This window comes from Danio aesculapii, chromosome 5, assembly GCF_903798145.1.
Source record: "Danio aesculapii chromosome 5, fDanAes4.1, whole genome shotgun sequence".
Lineage (NCBI taxonomy): Eukaryota > Metazoa > Chordata > Actinopteri > Cypriniformes > Danionidae > Danio > Danio aesculapii.
This window is the reverse complement of record NC_079439.1, coordinates 16573390-16596708: the sequence shown is the minus strand read 5'-3', so window position 1 is coordinate 16596708 and position 23319 is coordinate 16573390. Positions and strand designations below refer to the sequence as shown.

At 33.2% G+C, this 23319-nt stretch overlaps 1 protein-coding gene across 1 annotated transcript; it reads right to left on the bottom strand.

Moving 5' to 3' along the window:
- Positions 1-538: 538 nt before the first annotated feature.
- On the bottom strand, positions 539-22953 carry hspb8 (heat shock protein b8). The gene is made up of 3 exons (XM_056457458.1): positions 22168-22953; positions 12641-12704; positions 539-4597 (listed from the first exon to the last, which is right to left on the bottom strand). Exons 1-3 carry the CDS (start codon positions 22556-22558, stop codon positions 4402-4404), a joined length of 651 nt encoding a protein of 216 aa, XP_056313433.1. The 5' UTR covers positions 22559-22953; the 3' UTR covers positions 539-4401.
- Between the last annotated feature and the right edge of the window lie 366 nt (positions 22954-23319).

Below are 23319 nucleotides of genomic sequence, written 5' to 3'. Positions count from 1 at the left end.
TACTGCATCCCTTGAGTTCTGGTAAATATCGTGTAATTCTCATCTGACTCGGATGGTTATAATGCGGGCGCCTCTTGAGCACGGTTATGTTCTTGATTCATTAACCTCGAACCCTGAAAATTAGACAACGAGAGAGCACAGATCGATTTGACAAGAAAAAAAAAAACGGGCAAACACATCAGTTAATCAGCGCTGGAGTGCCGTTTTCCTCAATATTTTCACTCCACATCCTTGTCGAGGAGATTGAAAGCGAGCCAAAGCGTTGCGAATAATCTCCACACTAATCTGTCACCCAATTAAAGCCACCGCGCTGAGAAAACTCCCATAAGCACACAGCCAATCTGCAAGGCGAACGCTCAGATGTGATGGAGGACGGAGGATTGCGGGACGATGAGTTGCTTCTTGAACGACATCAGGAGGAGGTTATATAAGTGGGCTCAGCAAACAGGTGTAAAGCTGCAGGACTAATAACATCCAGTATATTTCCGCAATGCAGTGTATTTAGAGATTTGCGGATATAGGAGCCGTGACTAAACGGTTTGCTTTCTTAAATCTTATTTATTATAAAAATGCATAGCATACATCCCTACACAAAAGGAAAGAAATCACACAAATATGAAAAAAGGAGACAACAAATAACCCTTGAAAAGGAGTTCAAAGCATTAAGGCCTGGTTTTTAGAGAAGGCCTTCATATAAACAGTCCACCGTGACAAATTTACAAACAGAAACTCCAACTGAACTCAGGGCCAATACAAGTTTTGGTTCAAATGAGGGACAGAAAGTCTAAAACACACTTTAGACAAGTACGTCAACACAAAGAGTAGCTATTTAATCTTGAATGTAATTCATTAATATTCACTGCAACATGCTGCAATCAAAGAATTAAGTTTGTTGCTAATTCAAACTACCTACAGTATTTAAAATGAGCTGAATCAACACAATATTTGAGGTTTTTTTGGGGACAACTTAATTGTTTTATGTTTAATCCACTTCAATTTGTAAAATCTATTAAGCTAACTTAATTCCTTCATGTTGTCCCTACACAAATTGTGTGGAACCCAACATTTATTACAGTGTGCTTTCCCAATATCATCTTCTACTTGATTTGATCGAAACGATGGAGAAACTTTTGAAAAAGCATCTTAAAGTTGCTTTATTTAATGCTTTTGTTTAAAAAAATGAACTTGATTATTGTGCATTAAGTATATTCACTCTAAAAAAGTGACTAGTAAACCTGCTGTAACTGTTAAGTTGACTTAATTTTTATAATTATGCACAGTTCATTGACTTGCCAATGGGTTTACTCACTTTTAAAAATAAAGTCAACTAATCGCTTTAAAAGAAATGGGTTTATTCGCTTTTAAAAAGTAAAGTGAACTAATCACTTTTTATCCTAATGTTCAAACCTGTCTAATTCACTTACAATAAACTTAAAATAAAGATTCATTCTAGGCCAGGCATGGGCAAACTCGATCCTCGAGGGCCGGTGTCCCTGCAGAGTTTTGCTCCAACACTAATCAAACACACCTGAACATCCTAATTAGTGTCTTCAAGATCACTAGAAAGCTTAGGGTTGGTGCAAAACTATGCAGGGACACCGGCCCTCAAGGATCGAGTTTGCCCATCCCTGTTCTAGGCCCACATAGAAATTAGTAGATTTCCGCAGATTTTTAGTCTATCATTGAGTCTATTTATTTACTTGTGTACATTTATATTTATTCAGTTATTAAAATAATTTCAGTAATAATATTGACAAATATGAAAGTGTTCATCTGATTTATTTACAATGCAGTTTGTAAAGTAATATTTCCAGTCTTTTGGTATATTATATAAGAGACTTGCTTTGTTTACCTGTTAAGGGAATCTAATTGGATTTGCATTTTACATAAACATTAAATAAAAGTTAAAATGGTATATTTTTTATTTCATATATTAAGTTTTTAGTTATGATATTCCCAAAATCATTCCGCATAAATCTGCAGATTTTCTACAAAATTCTGCACAGAAATAGCGAAAAAAAAAAGTCTGCGCATTCTGTCTGGCCCAAGATATTTCTGTAAACATAAAGAAGACGACCCGTCTGATATGTGTGTTATTTGGTCATCAAGGTTGTTGCTTTTAATTGATGAAATAATCTAAAAGGCAGCCATTGTTTACATCTGGGACATTATTTGTCTGTGCTAAATGTAAATATTGCCGCGGCTTTTGAGAGGTGGTGACATCTCTAAATCTGAAGAGACTGAAGCAGAAACGTTTTTATTCTGCTGAAAGATACTTCTCAGTCAGTCAAGTAGCTAGCTAACATTATTACACTTGAGAGTCAGTAGCTGAGTTTACATTACTATTTGCTAATGTACATTTTGAAGAATCGCATTAGAAATGAGTAGTGGAAAGGGCAAATTTAAAATAAAAATCCTGAAATTCACAAACATTTTGTGTCAAATTGTCAATGCGAATAATAACTCTGACATAGCAAAAATCATACCAAATGACCAATCAGATGTCTCCACTATGCTAAGATTATTGCACTTGATAGTTAGTAGCTGAGTTTCCCTTTGTTAATGTTTATCTTGAAGTATCCATTAGAAATAAGTGATGGAAAGGCAAATTTTGAATAAAAATCTCTAAATTCGCAAACATTTTTACTCTACCTTGAGGTAGTTTTGGATTAAAGTTTGGATTAAAGATTTAAAGATTAAATCGTTAAAGTGAATAATAGTAAATGGAAACACATTTGCTGAATAAACTCTGATACAGCAAAAATTATACCCACGTGGCTAATCAGATGTCTCCATTATGCTAACATTATTGCACTTAAGAGTGAGAAGTGGAGTTTCTGTTACCCTTTTTTGTTAATGCTGATTTTGAAGTATCGCATTAGAAATACAGTTAAAGGCAGAATTATTAGCCCTACTTTGAATTTTTTTTTTATTTTTTTTTTTATATTTCCTAAATGATGTTTAACAGAACAAGGAAACTTTCAGTTTGTCTGATAATATATTTTTTTTATTTTGGCTAGAATAAAAGCAGTTTTTAATTTTTTAAAAACCATTTTAAGGTCAAAATTATTAGCCTCTTTAAGCAATTTTTTTTCGATATTCTACAGAACAAACCATCATTACAAAATAACTTGCCTAATTACCCTAACCTGCCTAGTTAACCTAATTAACCTAGTTAAGCTTTTAAATGTGACTTTAAGCTGTATAGAAGTGTCTTGAAAAATATCTAGTCAAATATTATGTACTGTCATCATGGCAAAGATAAAATAAATCAGTTAATAGAAATGAGTTATTAAAACTATTATGATTAGAAATGTGTTGAAAAAATCTTCTCTCCGATAAACAGAAATTAGGGAAAAAAATAAACAGGTGGGCTAATAATTTAGGGCAGCTAATAATTCTGACTTCAACTGTAAGTGATGGAGGGCAAATTTTGAATAAAAATCTCTAAATTTATAAACATTCTCTCCCTTGAGGTGGATTTGCGCAACAAACCATTAAGGCGAATAATAGAAGATGGAAACACATTTGCTGAATAAACTCTGATACAGCAAAAATTATACCCCTATGACCAATCAGACGTCTCAATTATGCTTGCCTTGTTTACTATTGGTTACTAGATTTTTTATTTTTTTATTTATTAATTTGTTTGCAGACTGTGAAGATTCACTTCACTTTAGGATGGAAACTTGACTGGTGAGAGAAAATGCTCTTTTTCTGCTATGAGACAAAGCTATTTTGATCGGTGATCTAATCTGACTTAAAAAAACGTCAGTAACATGATTTATTTTAAAACATTTATGGTTTCATTTGTTCAGAACAGAAGTGAAAGCGTCTAGCAGCACAAATTTCAATTGTGTTGATGTACAGTGACAGATCTGTTTACACCTGGTATTAAGATGCGTTTGGGTAGATCAATCACAAGTAGTCAAGGGAAGCACATTCCTGTTTACATCTTCTAAAATAAAATATTTGAAGAATGCTGGAACCAGCAGCCACTTACAACCATATTTTCCTTCTATGGATGTTAATGACCTCCAGTTTCCAAAATTCTCCTAAAGGGTTTTCATTTTCGTGTGAATACCTTTAAGTAAATACGATACACTCCAATATTGATCATGCGTTCACATCAACGTACTTCTGTAGAGTATGTTTATGGCTTATTTTGCTTCTATAATTTTTCATTTGGCACATTTCCCCTGTCACTTGACTGTTAGCTCTGTCACACTGATTTATTTTCATTGATGTTGTGTTTGACCCAATCACGTAGAGTAACTTTTGATGATTTATGGACTATTTGCTTACAGATTAATGACTTTTTGATTTAAGTATATTTTTGTAACTGATAAACCTAGATTGTAGCATGGGCATGGAACAAATAAGAGTTGCGCGATCTCCCGTTCACTCCCTGGCTTCAAAGGTTGTGGTTGAAGTCATGCTGGGCTCCTGAGGTCTGGCCTCGGGTTCTTCCATTGATTCTGCTGGCATTTCATTGCTGTAGAGGTAGTACGGAGGGGTCTGTCGGGCTTCAATGATGAGAACCCCTTCCGGAGATAGAGAGGCGAACACAGTGACAGGGTCCACATCCAATGGGATTCTGCAAAAGAAGAGAGAGTTCAGACTGATTTTTTAGGAAAAATATTAATATAAAAAATACGTTTTACAAAATGAGATGCAATAGAAGTAGAACTATTTTGGGAACAACAAGAAATCTTTCAGTGAACAGTTCCTAAAAAATAAATTTAACCAAGGTTATGTATTATATAATAGTAAAGATCCTTCATTGGAAAATCTAATCCATTGAATCTCTCCATTGTACTTGTAAAAGGCATTTTAAAGTCAATGGATTTCAGTAAAGTTAGGTGGTTATATTCATAATTTTACAACACTTAAGATTTAATTTCTGACATCTAAAAACTGCATTATTAGTTTTTGTGCTCTATTACCACATAGACTAAATTGCATGGTGCAGATGCCTTTAAGGGTGTGTCCAAATCCACTTTTGCTATTTTAAGAAAGGGAAAAACATCCGGTGTGCCCAGTGCATGGTCTATAAGGGTCCTCCTCATTCATGTTTTTGGTGTAATATGCATTAAACCAATCACCAGTCTAATCTACCATTCGCTTTAAGAGGGAGTTGCGATCTTGCAATAGTCCATTCGCTTTGTACATGTTGGACCGACTATGGGAACACAAAATGAACGTAGCGCAGGATGTGAAAATGATAACTGCTCTTGGCTGAAACAAGCAAAACAACAACAAAAAAAACACTTGCGTCAACTGGCACCACACTGAGATGGTATTAAGCCTCATTCACACTATGAGTGACTCACAGCGGCAAAGCGACAAGTGACCGTTAGTGACAAGTGACTGTTGGTGACCAGTTGGGCATGTCGAGCGACGTGACAATGTTGAGAATCCTTCAACTTTATGCAAATGAAGAGTGACTTTTTTAATAGACAGCCAATAGGAGCACCAGCAAAGCTCATGTGATCCTCTCTCAGCTCAATCAGAGGCTGTATGGGTTGTATTCTCTGTGCTTTATATACCTACACAGACCTGCGTTTGCAGCAGATCGCCACCCAGAGCGACAGGCAGCTACGAAGTCGCTGCTAGTGTGAATGAGGCATTATAGGGCCCTTATTCTGAAAGAGAAAACGGTCAAAACTGTGATCCTAAAAAAATCTGCATAATTATGCATAAACCTGTCACGTATACATATCTGGGTCTTTAGCAACCCAGATCTTTTTATCTAGCATGTGTGGATATCAAATGTTATAGCAAAAATCTCTACTGGTTTATAATAGCAATTAGAAAATAAATAAATAAATAAAGCAAATATTGTTGGCTTTTGTAATTTGAAAGAGTTTACTACACACAGCACCTCTAGTCACCTCAGCCATACATCTGACCATAAACTTTAATCAATTAATTTAGTTTCCATGCAATACTGTTTAAAACAGACTACACAAGCTATGTTTCCATCCAAAAAATGCTAATTAAATTTATGCACAAGCTGGAACATTGCACAAAAGATGTGTGAATAAAGCAGTGTTTCCATCCAACGAGTCAAAGAGAACAAAATTGTCACTTCCTGATTAAATAAGGTCAAATATCAACAGTAAAAACGGAGTTTGCTGCGGTTGGAGAAGCTGTGTGAAGCTTTTCTTTATTAAATAAATGACTTGCATCTCAGAAGACGATGTCGACACGCAATGAATGCCTGGTGGCGTTTGAAGCCATGAGACGTGGAGCACAGACGGTCTTGACTATTCTGGAGGTAATTAATAATATAATAACACTAATACAGAAACAGTTCAGGCATTTTAGAATGACCAAAACAACATTTCAGATGTTTTACAATGTGTTCAGTCAGCTGCTTTGTCCATTCACACACATTTTTACATGATTACATGATCTCTTAGAACAGTTACAGGACTTTTTTTTAATGCGCATAGTTGAATTTGTTCGGTAAATGTGTATTCATTGTAGTTTATGCGCATCTTTTTCTTAATCGAATTTTTTTTATCCTACTCAGTTATGCGCATATGTTTATTATGTGCATTTTCAAAATGCGGCGCTTGGCGTTTCCATCAACTGTTTTTTTATGCGCATGTCCAAAATGGTGGATGGAAACATAGCTACTGTTAACACCCCAGCTATGAGGAACACTAAACCTTCCTGACTACTGGCTGAGTCAAAGTGATGCGAATGCTCCGGGCAGGGTTTTACCAACTCTGCCTTTGTCTTCGAGTGATACTTTCAGGCCAAAGAAACCCTTTTGTTGATAAACTTGTGTGGTCAGTGGCTTGGCAAGTTTATTCACCTACCTACCTACTTCATTTGCATGCTTTGTTTAGCCATCTCCACCTAGCCACTTCCCTCCTCCTAAAACATATTATAGACTTATTTTAGACTTATTTTAGACTTACTTTCAGAGTGATAAAACTCGCAGACTGCAGACCTATAAGAGACTCCTATAGGCTCTTGCAGACTCGTGGACTTCTTGAAGACGTTTTATGACTGCAGACTAACCAACACGTCTAGTTAATGCCAGCAGTTTGCCAGTAACTAATTGTAAATCAATTACAAAAAAATACTGTATTTACATTTACAGCACCATTTATTTTGCTCTGTATGTATTTACATCATTGTACATCTTTACTGCATCTTTACTGTAAAATGCAACTTTAAAATCCAGTAACATACTACAGTTAAATACTATGTAAATTACAAAAATCATTAACAGTGTAAGGTGTATTTCTAACCTTACAAAAATAGGGGGGCTGTAGTAAATGATGTCCTGGGACTCTAAATACCCAAGGCATGCATTTAAGAGTTCATAATACCGACTAGACCTGAACATAACCCAGACTAATTGAAGTCCAACTCAAGTCTAAAGTTAATATTAACCCGTAATCGTGGGAACGGCACACACTATTCTTTCACACTCTGTGCACTCTCATTTTGGTCTAATTTTTCGACAAACTTCATTTTCTGCGTGCCAGCTTGTGGCTAGAAGATAATTCTCAATGCATTTCGCAGTTTTCATTTAAATGTTCTGCCTGCCATCACTCGCAATGAGAGAAAGAGCGAGCGGGAGAGAGAGAGTCCTGCTCCAGGTGCTGGGCACAGAAATAGAGTCTGTTGCCAATTATTACAAATCGCCTCCTGATGCAAAGTTTATCACCAGAAATTTCCATCTACACACTAGTCTAATCATCCAGCAGGCAGACTGACTGAAGCCACTTTAATGAGAGCAGTTCTCACTGTCTGTTTCAATGTGCTGCCTCCAAGGCTGGATTACCATAAATTCATATCTGCTCTTCAGAGAAAGGGTGGAACTTGTTTTGAACGTGAATGAACGGTGAAATCATACAAAGCCTCTTCCTGCTGGTCTTCTGTTGCATAAGTATGAAACTGAGGGGGGATTTTGGAGCTGCAAACACAACGTTATAAATAATTGTACTTGATATGGTAAATAAGGAAATAAATACATTCATACTATCAGCAACAGATTAACCAAACCCAGACCATTCTTACATGTAACGATTTGCATAGAAAGCAATGTTGGATCATGCAAGTAAAGTAAAGTAAAGTAAAGTAAAGTAAAGTAAAGTAAAGTAAAGTAAAGTAAAGTAAAGTAAAGTAAAGTAAAGATAAAGATAAACAAATAAAAAAATTAAAAAATAATAAAATAAAATAAAAAATAAATGAAAATAAAATTTAATTAAATAAAAATGTAAATAAATAATAATAAAATGAAAATTAAATGAAATGAAAATAAAATAAAAAATATAAATAAAATAAAATAAAATAAAAAATAATAATGAACTGAAATGAAAATAAAATAAAACAAAATAAAAAAATAAATAATAATAAAATAAAACTTATAATGATAAAATAAAAAAGCTAAAATAAAATAAAAATATAAATGAATAAAAATAACAAAAATGAAATGAAAATAAAATAAAAATTAAACAAATAAATAAAAATAAAATATTTAAAATAAACATAAATAAATAAAACAATTAAAAATAAAATAAAATAAAATAATTAAAAATAAAATAAAATAAAATTACAATAAAGAAACTAAATGAAAATAAACTAAACTGAGGGTGATTTACAAAACTTATATGACTTTAAAAATGTATAATGTAATCAATGCCAGTGAAGTTACCAAATACAGTATTGTTCTTTGCCCAATAGAGGGTTAAAATGTCATTTGTTTTTATGATGCAAAGCAAGATTCTTCAGGAGAACATTTCAGATCAATTTCTAGTTCTAATAAAGTTGACCCTGAACACACCAAACAGCAGTGCATCCATTTGATCTTTTATTATGAGCTTTTAATATGCCACCTAAGTTAGCAGATCTATACCCTACAGTTATTATTCTTTAATAATAGAAAGAAAGAAAGAGAGAGAGAGAGAGAGAGAGAGAGAGAGAGAGAGAGAGAGAGAGAGAGAGAGAGAGAGCGAGAGAGAAAGCGAGAGAGAGAGAGAGAGAGAGAGAGAGAGAGAGAGAGAGAGAGAGAGAGAGAGAGAGAGAGAGAGAGAGAGAGAGAGAGAGAGAGAGAGAGAGAGAGAGAGAGAGAGAGAAGGAGTCTGTGCTTTGTCAGCTGTCATGGCCAAATAAGGCTGGAAGGCTCCACACTTGTTGCCAAGCTTCTGCAGAGTTTATATAAACCTTAACATGCAGTCGACTTCAGTGGCCTGACACTATTCAATTAACACAGCAATGCGAAAGCCTCCCTGCAATGTGAATCACAGATTACAGCACCGCTACTGAAGAGATGGAGACATCATTCCAGACTCAAATCAATCAATCAAATGATAAAAAGGTTCATTTATTCAGAATGCTAATATTCCTCACTGTTACAATCATATTAAGTTTTCTATGATTACTAAAATGACTCAAAAAGTTATTTATTTATTTATAATTGTGTTTTTGTTTTGATTTGATACAGAACTAAAATACATTATTTATGTATGCATGTATATATAGTTGAAGTCAGAATTATTCACCCCCCTTGAATTTTCTTTTTTAAATATTTCCCAAATGATGTTTAACAGAACAAGGAAATGTTCACAGTATGTCTGGTAATATTTTTTCTTCTGAAGAAAGTCTTATTTTCTCTTATTTTCTCTTCTTTTTAATTCTTTTATAACACATTTTATCTGTTTTTATGCTTATTTATTTAATTTTTTTAACCATTTTTATTATTTGATTTTATTTTTCTTATACTTGTTTCTTTTATTCCTGTTTGTGTAAAGCACTTTGAATTGCCACAGTGTATGAAATGTGCTATATAAATAAACTTGCCTTGCCTTGCCTTGTCTTATTTGTTTTATTTCGGCTAGAATAAAAGCTGCTTTAAATTTTTTTTAAAACATTTTAAAGCCAAAATTATTAGCCCCTTTAAGCTATATATTTTTTCAATAGTCTACAGAACAAACCATCATTATACAATAACTTGCCTAATTACCCTAACCTGCCTACTTAACCTAATTAACCTAGTTAAGCCTTTAAATGTCACTTTAAGCTGTATAGAAGTGTCTTGATAAATATCTAGTCAAATATTATTTACTGTCATCTTGACAAAGACTAAATAAATCAGTTATTAGAAATGACTTATTAAAACTATTATGTTTAGAAATGTTGAAAAAATCTTCTCTCTATTAAACAGAAATTGGGGAAAAAAATAAACAGGGAGGTTAATAATTCAGGGGGGCTAATAATTCAATTTCACCTCAACTGTATGTATTAATTAATTAATTAATTTGTTTATATAAAATTTTATTCTCAAGTAATTTTTTATTATTAAAAATAAATAATGTATGAATATACATAAATAAAATTTATTAATACATAAATTTTTTTTATTAATATTTTAAATTTAAGAGATTCTCCATCTTACACATTTTATATAACGTTTTAGTCAACGAAAAACTTTATGAAGTAACTTTTAATCAATTACATTTTATTATTATGGTTTTTTAAGATGAAAATCTGTCATCATTTACTTTCCCTTTACTTGTATCAAACCATTATGACTTACGTTATCTCCCTAAAACTCCCTTTAACTTACTAAAAACTCCCTGTCAAAATGGCGAATGAAGACCTGCCTACTAATACAGTAGACAATCATCAATCGCTGTAAACTGACGTTTCATGGGGGCAAAGCTCGGACCAGACATGTGCTTTACAACAGTTTGGTGGTCAGAAAACGCACTGGAATCTCAGCGAATACTCGCTTCACAGACATAAGAAATATATCCACATAAAGCTTGAAATCTGTACTTTTAAATGAACTAAGTACACTTAAAAACAAAGGTTTTTTTGGTTTTGTAATCTGTATGAAACGAATGCGAGGTACAGTCCATCCTGTCAAGTGCACACATGACAGCAACTACTCAAACACCCACAAACTTGTAAACAAACAATCGCTGTCATTTCTGGAGGAGATTCGCCATTAAGACCAAGTTGTGAATTACTTCAGAAGAGCAGCGTGATCAGACGATTATTATCAAGAGCATGATAATGTGTAAAACAGCCATAAATGAGGTTGGTGTTGTCTCTCGGTTCTTTCGAGTGCACATGCGCACTAGCTCGGGCAACCTGAAAATATGCCGATTTTGTTTGATTCGGATGTTTAGAATTAAAACTTATGAGTCAGTTGTTTTATAATTGTATAGTAATTTTATTGGTGATCCCAAGTATGTAATGTAATCGTAAGCTTGGATAACAGTTTTGGAGAATTTGATGTTTCCCCATTCAGACAGAATGCCTGAGCATACTGCCCTAGAGGTGTTTCAAAGATGGCCACTGAGTGAAATTACTTGCCCTAAAGGAACTTTGGTGCACCTGAGCAGGAAACTGAAGACTTTTAAGGGACTGTTTCATATGGATTTATTACTCATTCTTACTTTTCAATGGACATAAACTGTCATAGTAATGAAAGATACACATCAATAGGCACCCTTACCAAGTCTAATACCTACAGCACGATGACTTTAATAACATTTTTGAGCATCAAAAGTGGTAGATCTGTTCAGCAAAATATTTGACTGTGTCACTGCATCCCAAATGACTTACAATAATCCAAAACAACGTAACTACAGCAATCTCCATTGTACTGAGTGAGAGTGACTTTCTTCCTAACTGAACAGTGGCATCATCGATGATGTAAGCGCGCTCATGCTCTAAAGGTAAAAAGCGAGAGGGGAGGAGGGACAATCGCACCCGGGTACGGTTCAAGGCAATCTTGCCTAGCATTTGTACACCCTTATTTTTTTTCTGTGGAAGTCAATGGTTGCAGGTTTTCAGCTTTCTCAAAATATCTTCTTTAGTGTTGAACAGAAGAAAAAAGTAAAGGCTGACTAAATAATTACAGAATTTAAATATCTGGATGAATATCTCTTTAAATGTGTTCATCTTTTATAAGATGATTGTATTACAGATATTATAGGTTATTTATTTATTACATTTTTAATTATCTAAAATTTCTTTATTATACAATTTAGTGTACAAATTATACTATTCATATATTATCAATAAATAGTGAGTAAATATTCATTTTGGGGTGAACCGTCCCTTTAATTTGTGTAATTAAATTATGTTTCTTTTAAAATAAGGAAAAAAAGGATAAAAAAAAATAAAGCATAACTTCTCAATGAAGTTAAAATCCTCAACGACCCCAAACTTTTAGCTTTGGTGCTATATCCTGCATGTTAGAATACTAAATTGTTCAATAATTAAGCTCCTCCGTTTTTAGACCCTCTTTCTCCCTCTGTGTCTCTATCAAAGCACCAGCATGGTGACAAAAATACTAATAAAAAGAAAACCAAATCAAATCACTATGTCGCTTAATTACTGCAGACATCAGAGGCGCCTGATATGTTGTCTGAGTCTAGCAAGAGTCTCTCTTTCCTATTTTATCTCAATCTTTGATTCTCTTCATCCAGTTTGACTGTGTGAAGTGCAAGAAGAAAGCGGGAGGTCGGGCGGTGGAGGAGCGCCAGTGCTTTGTGCTGCTTTAATAACTCCGGCTGACATTCCTCTGGAAGTTGCTTCATCATTCTAGAAGCTTCCAGATTAGAAGCCCATGGAAACTTTTGATACGATCATTATTACTCACTGAATTTTCTTTGTGAAGTTTTTGGTAACAATTCCACCCTCGTCTTGCTTTTCCTCGTGTTTCCCTGGGGAGAAATAAAATATGGTTGTTAACATCCGACAGGTGATCTATAAAACTATATAGTGATTATGACATGTATATAAAGAATGACATAAAAAATAGCTTATTAAATTTAAAATACGGTGACACTATATGGGTTGTTGACGTGATATTGCATTTTCACTGTCAAACATGACAAATATGAATATTCTAGTCCTGTCATCATTTAAAATGCCATAAATGGTTAAATAATTACATTTTACAATTGTAAAGACTCCAAAATGTACATTTACTTCAGCCAAATCTCAAAACTGTCTTACACTGAAATTTTTTTTTATTAAATTATTAAATTATTATATTATATTATATTATATTATATTATATTATATTATATTATATTATATTATATTATATTATATTATGGCGGAATCAACCGCCAACTTTTTCAGCATGTTTTATGCAGCTGATGCTCTTCCAGCCACAACCCAGTACTGGGAAACACCCATACACACTCTCGCATTCACGCACTTACGATGCTGCCAATTTAGCTTTATCAATTGACCTAGAAAACCCATGCGAACACAGGGGGAACATGCAAACTCCACACAGACCCAGCCGGGGCTCTAACCAATGACCTTCTTGCTCTAAGGCAACAGTGTTAGCCACCGTGCTGCTCTATATTATATTATATTATATTATATTATATTATATTATATTATATTATATTATATTATATTATATTATATTATATTATATTATATTAATTTATACAGGTAATTGTCTATTTAATTATAGAAATTATGTATTTTTCAATACACAGTGAAATACTTATTTTCAGATATTTCAACATTCTAACATTTAATTTGCAGATAACTGCTAGTATTTTGGTATTACAGAATTAATCTGTATTTTTTTTAAATAAAATTTTCTGTATATTCAGAGTAAAGTGTCATTCATATTTACAGATTGTTAATATACAATAATTAATGGGTTGTTGACGTGATGTTGCATTTCCACAGTCACACATGATAAGAAATATATATAATTAGTATCGCAATTATTTAAAATGCAGCAAATAGTTAACATTTCATTGTCTTCCATGGACCTCTTGTTATAAAACAGCCGTGTTTTTACATTATTACATTTTCAAGGCAAATTTCAAAACTGTGCCATTGTGTGACTGTCTCAAGCATCGTTTAATAAATTAAAGCGCTTATAAATAAAAAAAGAAAATCATAAAAAACATTAATGAAGATCTTAGGCCTTATTTACTAAGCGCCTATTTTAATAAACTGCAATATTTTTTTTTTCATCGATACATTTCTAAAAAAAAAACATAGATTGACTGGACTTGTTACAATTTTGTACACTGAAAGCCATATCCTCTGGCTGTGACACGTTATCTTAATTTTAATTAGGCCACTCTACTGAAAACTTTAAGGTTCCATGAAATTAAAATAAAGTTTTTTAGATGTTAGTATCAGTATTGTTCATTTTTAGGATATCTATAAGCTAATGTGCACCAAAAGGGGACAAAATTTGCGTTTAGGAGATACAAAGCTGATATAAACATGTAAAGCTTGCAGTTAGTTTTAACAACAGCTTTATTCACGTCACCTTATACTTCAGTTTGTCATCAAATCTTGACCATTCAAATGCTCTCTAGTATCTGACATGCCCTGCTCACTTCAAGGTGCTTCACATGTAATGAGCTTGATCTCAAACACCCTCACTAGCAGATCGGTGATAAAACAAAATGCTATTGGCTGTTTTATTCTAAAGGGGAGGAGCTACACACTTTGTCTCACTCTCTCTTTGTGTATCGGTTAAGATTACGCCAACATCGAATAGAATTGCACATTTCAAAGCACTTCACGGGACTTTTAATTAGTTGAAGATCACGTGACTGAAGATCCTGATCTTTCAAGATCATGTGACTGAAGCCCATGACATGCACATGTCGAGTCACACCTGCCAACACTCCTGTTTTTCCCGGGAGTCTCCCGTATTTCACACCCATCTCCCGCCATCATCCCGTAAAATCTGCCTTCATCTTTTTGGTATAGTCTCCCGGTCGGAGATAAATGTTAGGAGCTATGTGTTAAGTTTTTGTCTCAGATTTGTTTACATATTTTGGAACCAATAAAAACGGAACCCCTGAAAATCTGCAACAAGTCTGACAAATCATGGAGAGAAACACTGTCTTTTTATATTTCATTTCAAATAAATAGCACTATACAGATGTTACTACTTCAATGTGTTCCTTTTGGCGCCATTCATACCGCGGCGACAGCGGTACTTGGTGCGCCAGCAGCTTTTGACCGCTGGGTGGCAGTTTAACCACAGATATTCAGCTTTGCCTTTCCACAACACTAAACAGACTTTTCTGTGCGTACCTTATGTGATCAGATGTGTTCAATTAAAATATAATTTTGATTTAGTTTTCTTAGTAATAAACATGATCTTACCAGGGCTTAAAGTATTCCGGCACCATGCCGGATCTCCGGCGTGCGGCCGTGAGAGAAAAAAAAATAGAGCTTGCACATGCGGTTTAGTTGGGGATGCTCAAAATAACCGATTAAGCAATAACCGAAAGGGCGCGTTTGTAACCGATGAATGGTATCAGTTAAACGATTAAAATATGCTTTATACATTTTTAAAGTTTGGCTGCATACGGGGCATCTGTTAAATGGTTTACTGACTGCAGCCAGTGTTTTACGCTCTGCTTGTGCTCGCTCAGCGCGCTTCAAGTTTTGCCGTTGTGTGCTGTGTGCTCGAGCGGAAAAGCGTGTTACTTCTGTTTCATTGTTTAGTCAAATGAAAGCACTGGAGGGTTTCTGTTGAGGTGACAGCGGGGTTTGGGTTGTCAATGTGAGTATAGCAAACTTTTAAAGATGGAGGAGAGTACTTGTGGTCGCTGTTTCAAGTTATCCAGAGTTGTATTTATAGATCTTGAATATCACAACATTATTAAAATTACAATTATAACATCGACAGCAACTCGACTCGCGCACACCAGCTGATTCAGTCGTTTTCTAGTGACATACAAAAGAGTGCAGGGCTTTTTTTTTTTTGTCAACCATAAAAGGTATGAAGATAAGCATCCAGATAAATCACTCTCACTTATATATTATTAATAGTTGTTTTTCTTCATTTTTTTTTGCTATGTCACACCATAGGGCACATTAAAGATACATCTCAGTAAAAAGTACAAAAAGAAAAAAAAAAACACTGAAAAAATGCATTTTCTCTAACATCAAACTTAAAACGACATATGTATAACTATTATTTCTTCCGAAATTGTGTTTTGTCAACTATCCATACTGTGGGAAATGCAGGGTTCCACACGATTCCTTCACGCTATCCCAACACAAATCGATTAAGTTAACAAATTGATGTGGATTGAACATAAAACAATTAAGTTGCCGAAAAAAAATCTCAAGAATTGTGTTGTTTCAGCTCAATTTAAATAAGTAGTTTGAACAAGCAGCAAAAATCTGTTTTGGAGTGCACATCCAGATACACTGAAGTGAATATGTTTAGAACAGAAGTGTAACCTTTCCCACACTGATATTAAATTAGACCTCAGCAGGTTTATAGTCTCAGACATTCAAGCCATATAAGGTTTTTTTTTGTTAACTCTAACTCACTATATAAAATTTTGTGCCATTTCCATTCAAGAAGGCCTGGTTAAAAGCCTCTTGGCCTCATTCACCGCAGCTGTTGGTCACTAAATGCCAGTCATGCCATGCTGTGGCCTACATATCTACAATAAGCAGCACTTTAGAGAACACTGTGAGCACATTTGATTGATTTTTCTGCTGTAAATACACTCATAATCTGCACTTTGAACAGCCACTGTAATGACTCCACAGTTTAAAATGCTCTTGGAAGCAATTTGTACATATAAATATATATTTTATATTATATACATTTATATAAACACTACCAAAAGTTTTTTTTTAAAGAAAAATATTCTGTGCATCAAGGCGGCATTTGAAATGATTACTCCAGTCATTATTGCTTTTATTACAATTACCATTAATAATAATAATAATAATAATAATAATAATAATAATAATAATAATAATAATAATAATAATAGTAGTAGTAGTAGTAATAATAATAACAATAAAAAATGTCAAAAATAATAAATAATAATTAATATTAGAGGGATTTCTGAAGGATCATGTGACTCTGAAGACTGGAGTGATGCAGCTTAAAATGCATCATTAAAATCACTAGAATAAATGATTAATTTTTATTTAATTAAATGATAAACTACTTTTGAACTGTTATTTTATAGCGCAATAACATTTCACAATTTGTATTATATATTTGATGAAATAAATGCAGTCTTGTTATAATATATTAAATTGGGTGTACTAATTTTTGTTACATTAGTTCCAGTGTTGGCTTTAGTACTGACTATTCTAATGTACAGTTGAAGTCAAATTTGTTAGCCCTGTGAATTTTTAAAACTCTTTCGAATAGGGCCGGGCGATTTGGCCTAAGATTAAAATGTCGATTAATTAACATTTTAACACGATTATGATTAATTAACGATTCTTTTAATTATATATTTTTAATTTGAATTTTGCTCGAATAGTTTACGCACATGTTTTATACAGTAAATATGCTTACATATTACAAGTGAGAGATTTTAAAATAATTGAAGGAAACACACTATCTACTATCTATGATTATTTATTGAACATCAATGTTGAACAACTGAAATTAAAACACACATTGCCTAAAACCAACAGTCATATTATTCTATAAAAACGTGCCCATAAATAACTTGCACTTTTGGAAACAAAATAAATTATTTTTAATGTAGTATCTCTTTTAAATAAAATAACTCTTGTATATCCTGTAAATAATATTTTAAGCAGTGCATTCTTTGCATCTTCTGTAAAAAATAATGTACTAATGTTAATGTAATGGAAAATCAATGTAGTGCAAAGTAACACAAAAGTAACAAAGAGCATGGAGTCACATGACTCTACACACGGTGAGGTAAGAAATTGACTTGAAAAAATTCAATCGATTATTGGTTCTGAATGTCGATTTCGATTACTTTTCGATTAACTGCCCAGCCCTACTTTCCAATATTTCCCAAATAATGTTTAACACAGCAAGGAATTTTTTTTACAGTATTTCCTATAATATTTTTTCTTCTAGAGAAAGCCTTATTTGATTTATTTTCGGCTGGAATAAAAGCAGTTTTTAATTATTTAAAAACCATTTTAAGGTCAATATTATTAGCCTAATTAACTAGTTAAGCATTTAAATTGCACTTTAAGCTGAATGCTAGTGTCTTGAAAAAGAAAAATATTATGTATTGTCATCATGGCAAAAATAAAAGAATCAGTTATTAGAAATGAGATATTAAAACTGTTATGTTATTATGTGTTGAAGAAAACAGAAATTTTCAGAAAACTTTCCGTTAAACAGATATTTGGGACAAAAAATATACAAGGGGGCTAATAATTCAAGAGGGCTAATAATTCTGACTTCAACTGTATATGCACAAATATATTATTGTAAAGCATCCTGTAGAAAATATTAAATTAAAAGACAGATCTGTAAGGGGTATACTCATTTAAGCTACGCACTGTATATATATATATATATATATATATATATATATATATATATATATATATACACATACATACACATACATATATATATAATATATATATATATATATATATATATATATATACACATACACATATATACACACACATATATATATATATATATATATATATATATATATATATATATATATATATATATATATATATATATATACACATACACATATATACACATATATATATATATATATATATATATATATATATAAAGCTTCCACACATTGACCCTCCTGACATGCTGTGCAGTGGCCTTTTCCTATTTAACACTAAACTTCAAACATGGCTTTTGTTTGCCAGTGTTTTCCCCTCAGGACAAAGCTGAACTTAACGCTTCTCAAATATTCAAAACTGATCACCAGAATGTCAACTATCTGAAGAGACCTTTGGTAAAAACAGAGCATACACGACTTGACTTTGATATCCACATATGCGAGACACTTTTAGAAAGAGGTGAAGTCTTGCGATCTCCACCCTCGTCCCGCTGTGACTGAGTGACCCAGCTGACATTCCGGTCGCAGTGTTTATAAAAATCCCTTTGCTCTCTCCTGAACCCCGCACTTCTGTCCTGAGGTCACATGTGTATTTCTGGAGTGGACGGCAACTGTCCTTTGACCTTTGCACTTTATAAACACACGCATTGGCTTTGGTAAAAGAAGTTTAGTCATTAAAGAGAAAAGTATGGAGGTTTAATTCAGTGTGCAGTGATCCTTAAGGGAACTCAGCAGGTGGCTGATTATGAGAGATTTGCTGCTCATGTGCAAGTCATGCTGAAGGCCTTCCATTCTCAAACTATGGTAGACAGAGTGTAGCAGAGAGGTAAACATATGAGCTTAAAATATTTTAATTCTAAATTTTTTAATATACATTTGAAGTCAGAATTATTAGCCCCCCTTTGAATTTTTATTCTTTCTTTTTTTTTAGAAAGTCTTATTTGTTTTATTTTGGCTAGAATAAAAGCTTTTTTTTATTTTTTTTAAACCATTTTAGGGTCAAAATTATTAGCTCCTTTAAGCTATATATTTTTTGATAGTCTATAGAACAAACCATCGTTATACATTAACTTGCCTAATTACCCTAACCTGCCTAGTTAACCTAATTAACCTAGTTAAGCCTTTAAATTTCACTTTAAGCTGTATAGAAGTGTCTTGAAAAATATCTAGTCAAATATTATTTACTGTCATCATGGCAAAGATCAAATAAATCAGTTATTAGAAATGAGTTATTAAAACTATTATGTTTAGAAATGTGTTGAAAAAATCTGCTCTCCGCAGAAATTGGAGGCTAATAATTCTGACTTCAACTGTACAATACCTTTTAATTTTTTTTTTTTAATATTTAGAAAATTTTTACCCTGAATGACAAAACCAGTCTCCAGTTGCACATGTATATTTGTAGAAATTGGCAAAAATACTTTGTATTGGTCAAAATTGCTAAATTATAAAATTTTCTTTGATCCCAAAAAACAAATATTAAGTAAATACCATGTTGTGTGGTAATATTTTGTACATTTACTAATTTAAATATATCAAAACCCAATTTTTGATAATGTGCATTGCTAAGCACTTAATTTTGACAAATTTAAAGGTGATTTTCTAAATAATTCGATTTCTAAATAATAAGACTTCAGATTCCAGATTTTAGTAGTTGTATCTTGGACAAATATTGTCTTTTCCTAACAAACCATTCACAGATAGAAAGATTATTTATAAAGCAGAAACCTCAATTTACAAAAAAAACGACACTTGGTTTTGTGGTTGCGGTTCACACATAATAATAATAATAATAATAATAATAATAATAATAATAATAATAATAATAATAATAATAATAATAATAGACACAGTAATATACACACACTTTATACAGAGCTCCTCTGTGGTATAATTAAAAAAGAGTCTCCATATAAGCTGGAGGTTGCATACAATGATTGTATGAGGATTCATCTTAAAAAACATAGATGGTGTAGTGCAAGTGAAATATTTTGTAAGGTGAGTGTTTGATAATTTTTTTGCTTTGATGAGAAATTTGATCTATAAGTTTCTGTTGATTGGAGAATTGTCAGAATATAATTTTAATGTTATTGTTACATCCTAGGCTTACCGAGGTGCGTTTTCAGTCACCTTTAATGAAATATTGGCATAATTTTCTTATTTAAGGTATATTGTGTGGTTGGTATTGTTTTGTCTTTTGTACCATTGGAAAGTTGAAATTACACTTGGTTTTGTGGTTTAGGGTCACACATAATAATAATAATAATAATAATAATAATAATAATAATAATAATAATAATAATAAAGTTTTTCTCAGTCGCTTTGGTGCATTTCTCACAACACCATTTACATTTGCACAACAGTAATGCATTTCTCAAAACAATTAGTACAAACTGCAAAACCTTGTTGATAACCTGCAAAAGTGTGTCACTTGCTCAAAATGGAGAGCTCATTCCTCAAGTATTCATGTCAATAAAAGTGTCAGTGTTATCAAGATAAAAAGTCCTGATACTATTGTTTATGAACAAGATAATCAAAGTTTACTCAAAATTTTTTCCAGTGCAAAAAAAGTCCTATTTTGATGCCACTTCCTGAAAATGCTCAAGCCAGCACTATATACTATTTGCACAGCCATTTGAAAACTACAGTAAATTAGACATCACTGCATTTAGTGTGGTATCTGAGTACAAGAATATGTATGTTTCACATTTTAATATGCTCTTCGCAATTCTAATTTATTTACAGCATCGTGCAAAAGAATAAATACACCCTTATTTACAACAAACATAAACCTCCTTTGGGTAGAGCTGTGCACAGCTGTAAACAATATTGCAGTACATATTGGAACTAAACCTACAACATACACAGGTCTGTAAATCATTCATCAAATTGTTCAATTTAGAAGACATTTTCAGGAAAAAATATAAAATGTTTTAAAAAATAAATTTTGCTTGACAGATTTTGACAACTAGTTCAGCATTTTTGTATGTAATGACTGAAGTAATGAAATGAGGACTTGCTATCATATGGAATGACTATTCAGCATTCACAAGTTTAGTTCATTTTGACTGACATGACATAAGCAACTGATAATGTTATAAAAGAGCAGAGAGTTGTATGAAAGCAATGGATGCATGTCCAAAAGCATTTCCAATTTGTTGGAGGGAATGAGAAACTGCTACTGTGATGTGCACAAATGACTAATGTGCAAATGTAAATGGTGTTGTGAGAAATGCACCAAAGTGACTGAGAAAAACTGATGATGATGATAATAATAATAATAATAATAATAATCATCATCATCATCATCATCATCATCATGTATTTGATCTTATATTTCCTCCATGTAACTTTTGACATTCTTTAAAACAAAGGGAGACAATTAATATAAGTCAATTGTTCTATTCAATTATTAAGCTGATAACGTACAGTAATAAGCTGTGGCAAATTAAATTATAAATATCAAACAGTTATAGTAAAATTTTTTTTTTTCAATTTTGTTCAATTACAGACTGAAAAACAAAGTTTTGATCTAATAAATAAATTGACGTTTCTAAAGAAATGAGATTTGCTGCTTGTTCATGCTAATTATTTAAAACTAGCTGAATCAACACAATTCTTGAGCTTTTGGGGGACAACTTAATAGTTTCATGTTCAATCCACTAAAACTTGTAAAAAAATAAATAAATAAATAAAATAAGTTAAATCGATTGTGTGGAACCTGACATTTTTACAGTGCATTTCCTATTTTATGAAGACAGACAGACAGACGGACGGAGAGACGGATGGATAGATAGATGGATAGATAGATAGATAGATATTGTCTCACCTGACACCTCTACGAAGCCATCTTTAGTTTTGACATTAAGCTCTTCGGGCTTGAAGCTGTGCACGTTCACGCACACTTTCCACGGCTCGTCAGAGTCGGTCGGGGGCGCGCTGGCTCGTCGTGGGCTCTCGGTGTACACGGAGCTGAACCCCTGCGGGGAACCCATACTGGCCCGCGGGAAGCCCGAGCGCAAAGAGCCCGTCCACGGGGCGTCCATGCGGTGGCTCAGGCGAGGCCGAGCCCAGCCGGGCCAATCCATGGACAACTCATTGGGAAAGGGTGGCAGTCCAAAGTCATCGTCCATAAACCGAGAAGCAAGCGACTGTTCCCGGAACGGATCCCGTGGAATCCTCTGTCTGTTTCCCAAAGTATAATAATCTCCCTCTGCCATTGTAAGACTCTGGATAAAGTGTGTTTGGCGAACTTTTATTACTTAAAGCGTCGCGTTGAGGTATCCGAATAAAAGCTCTTTAAAAGCTAAAACTAACTTGTTTTTCACAGATAAAGTTTTTAAAAATATTGCCTCAGATCTCCAGGCGCGTGATTACGCACCTAAGTTTACGCGCACCACCTGCTCATATGGTAAACTTCGGGAAGTTTTCTGCCGTCGCTAGAGCTCTTTCAACGGGTTTATATGTGATTCAGCGGTCTACAAAGTCCAGAAAGTACTCGGCGACACGCGACAGCTGACTGAAGACCCTTCCAACCCAAGTTTAGACCCTGGGTTGGGAGTCCAGTCGCTCCCTCCCCCAAATGACTCATTCACTTCATAATAGAAAACTACTCACTGCTGAAGGCCGAGAGGGGAGTCACACACTCATATGAGGAGCAGCAATAATACTCTAAACGCGAGGTGTGACGGAATGCAGCGCACACACGCCGATCTTCTTCGGATGACTGAGCGAGCTCGTCATGTGGCGGAATGTGATGAGCAAAGAAAAACATGAACCTTATTATATCTAGGAAGTCTTCTATGTGGTAAATATATACACAGTGGCAATATATACACATTATTGATCTTTCTTTTATGCCAAAAAAATTGATATTAAATAAAGATAATATTCCATGAAAATGTTTGGACATTTCATACAGTACAGTATATATATATATATATATATATATATATATATATATATATATATATATATATAT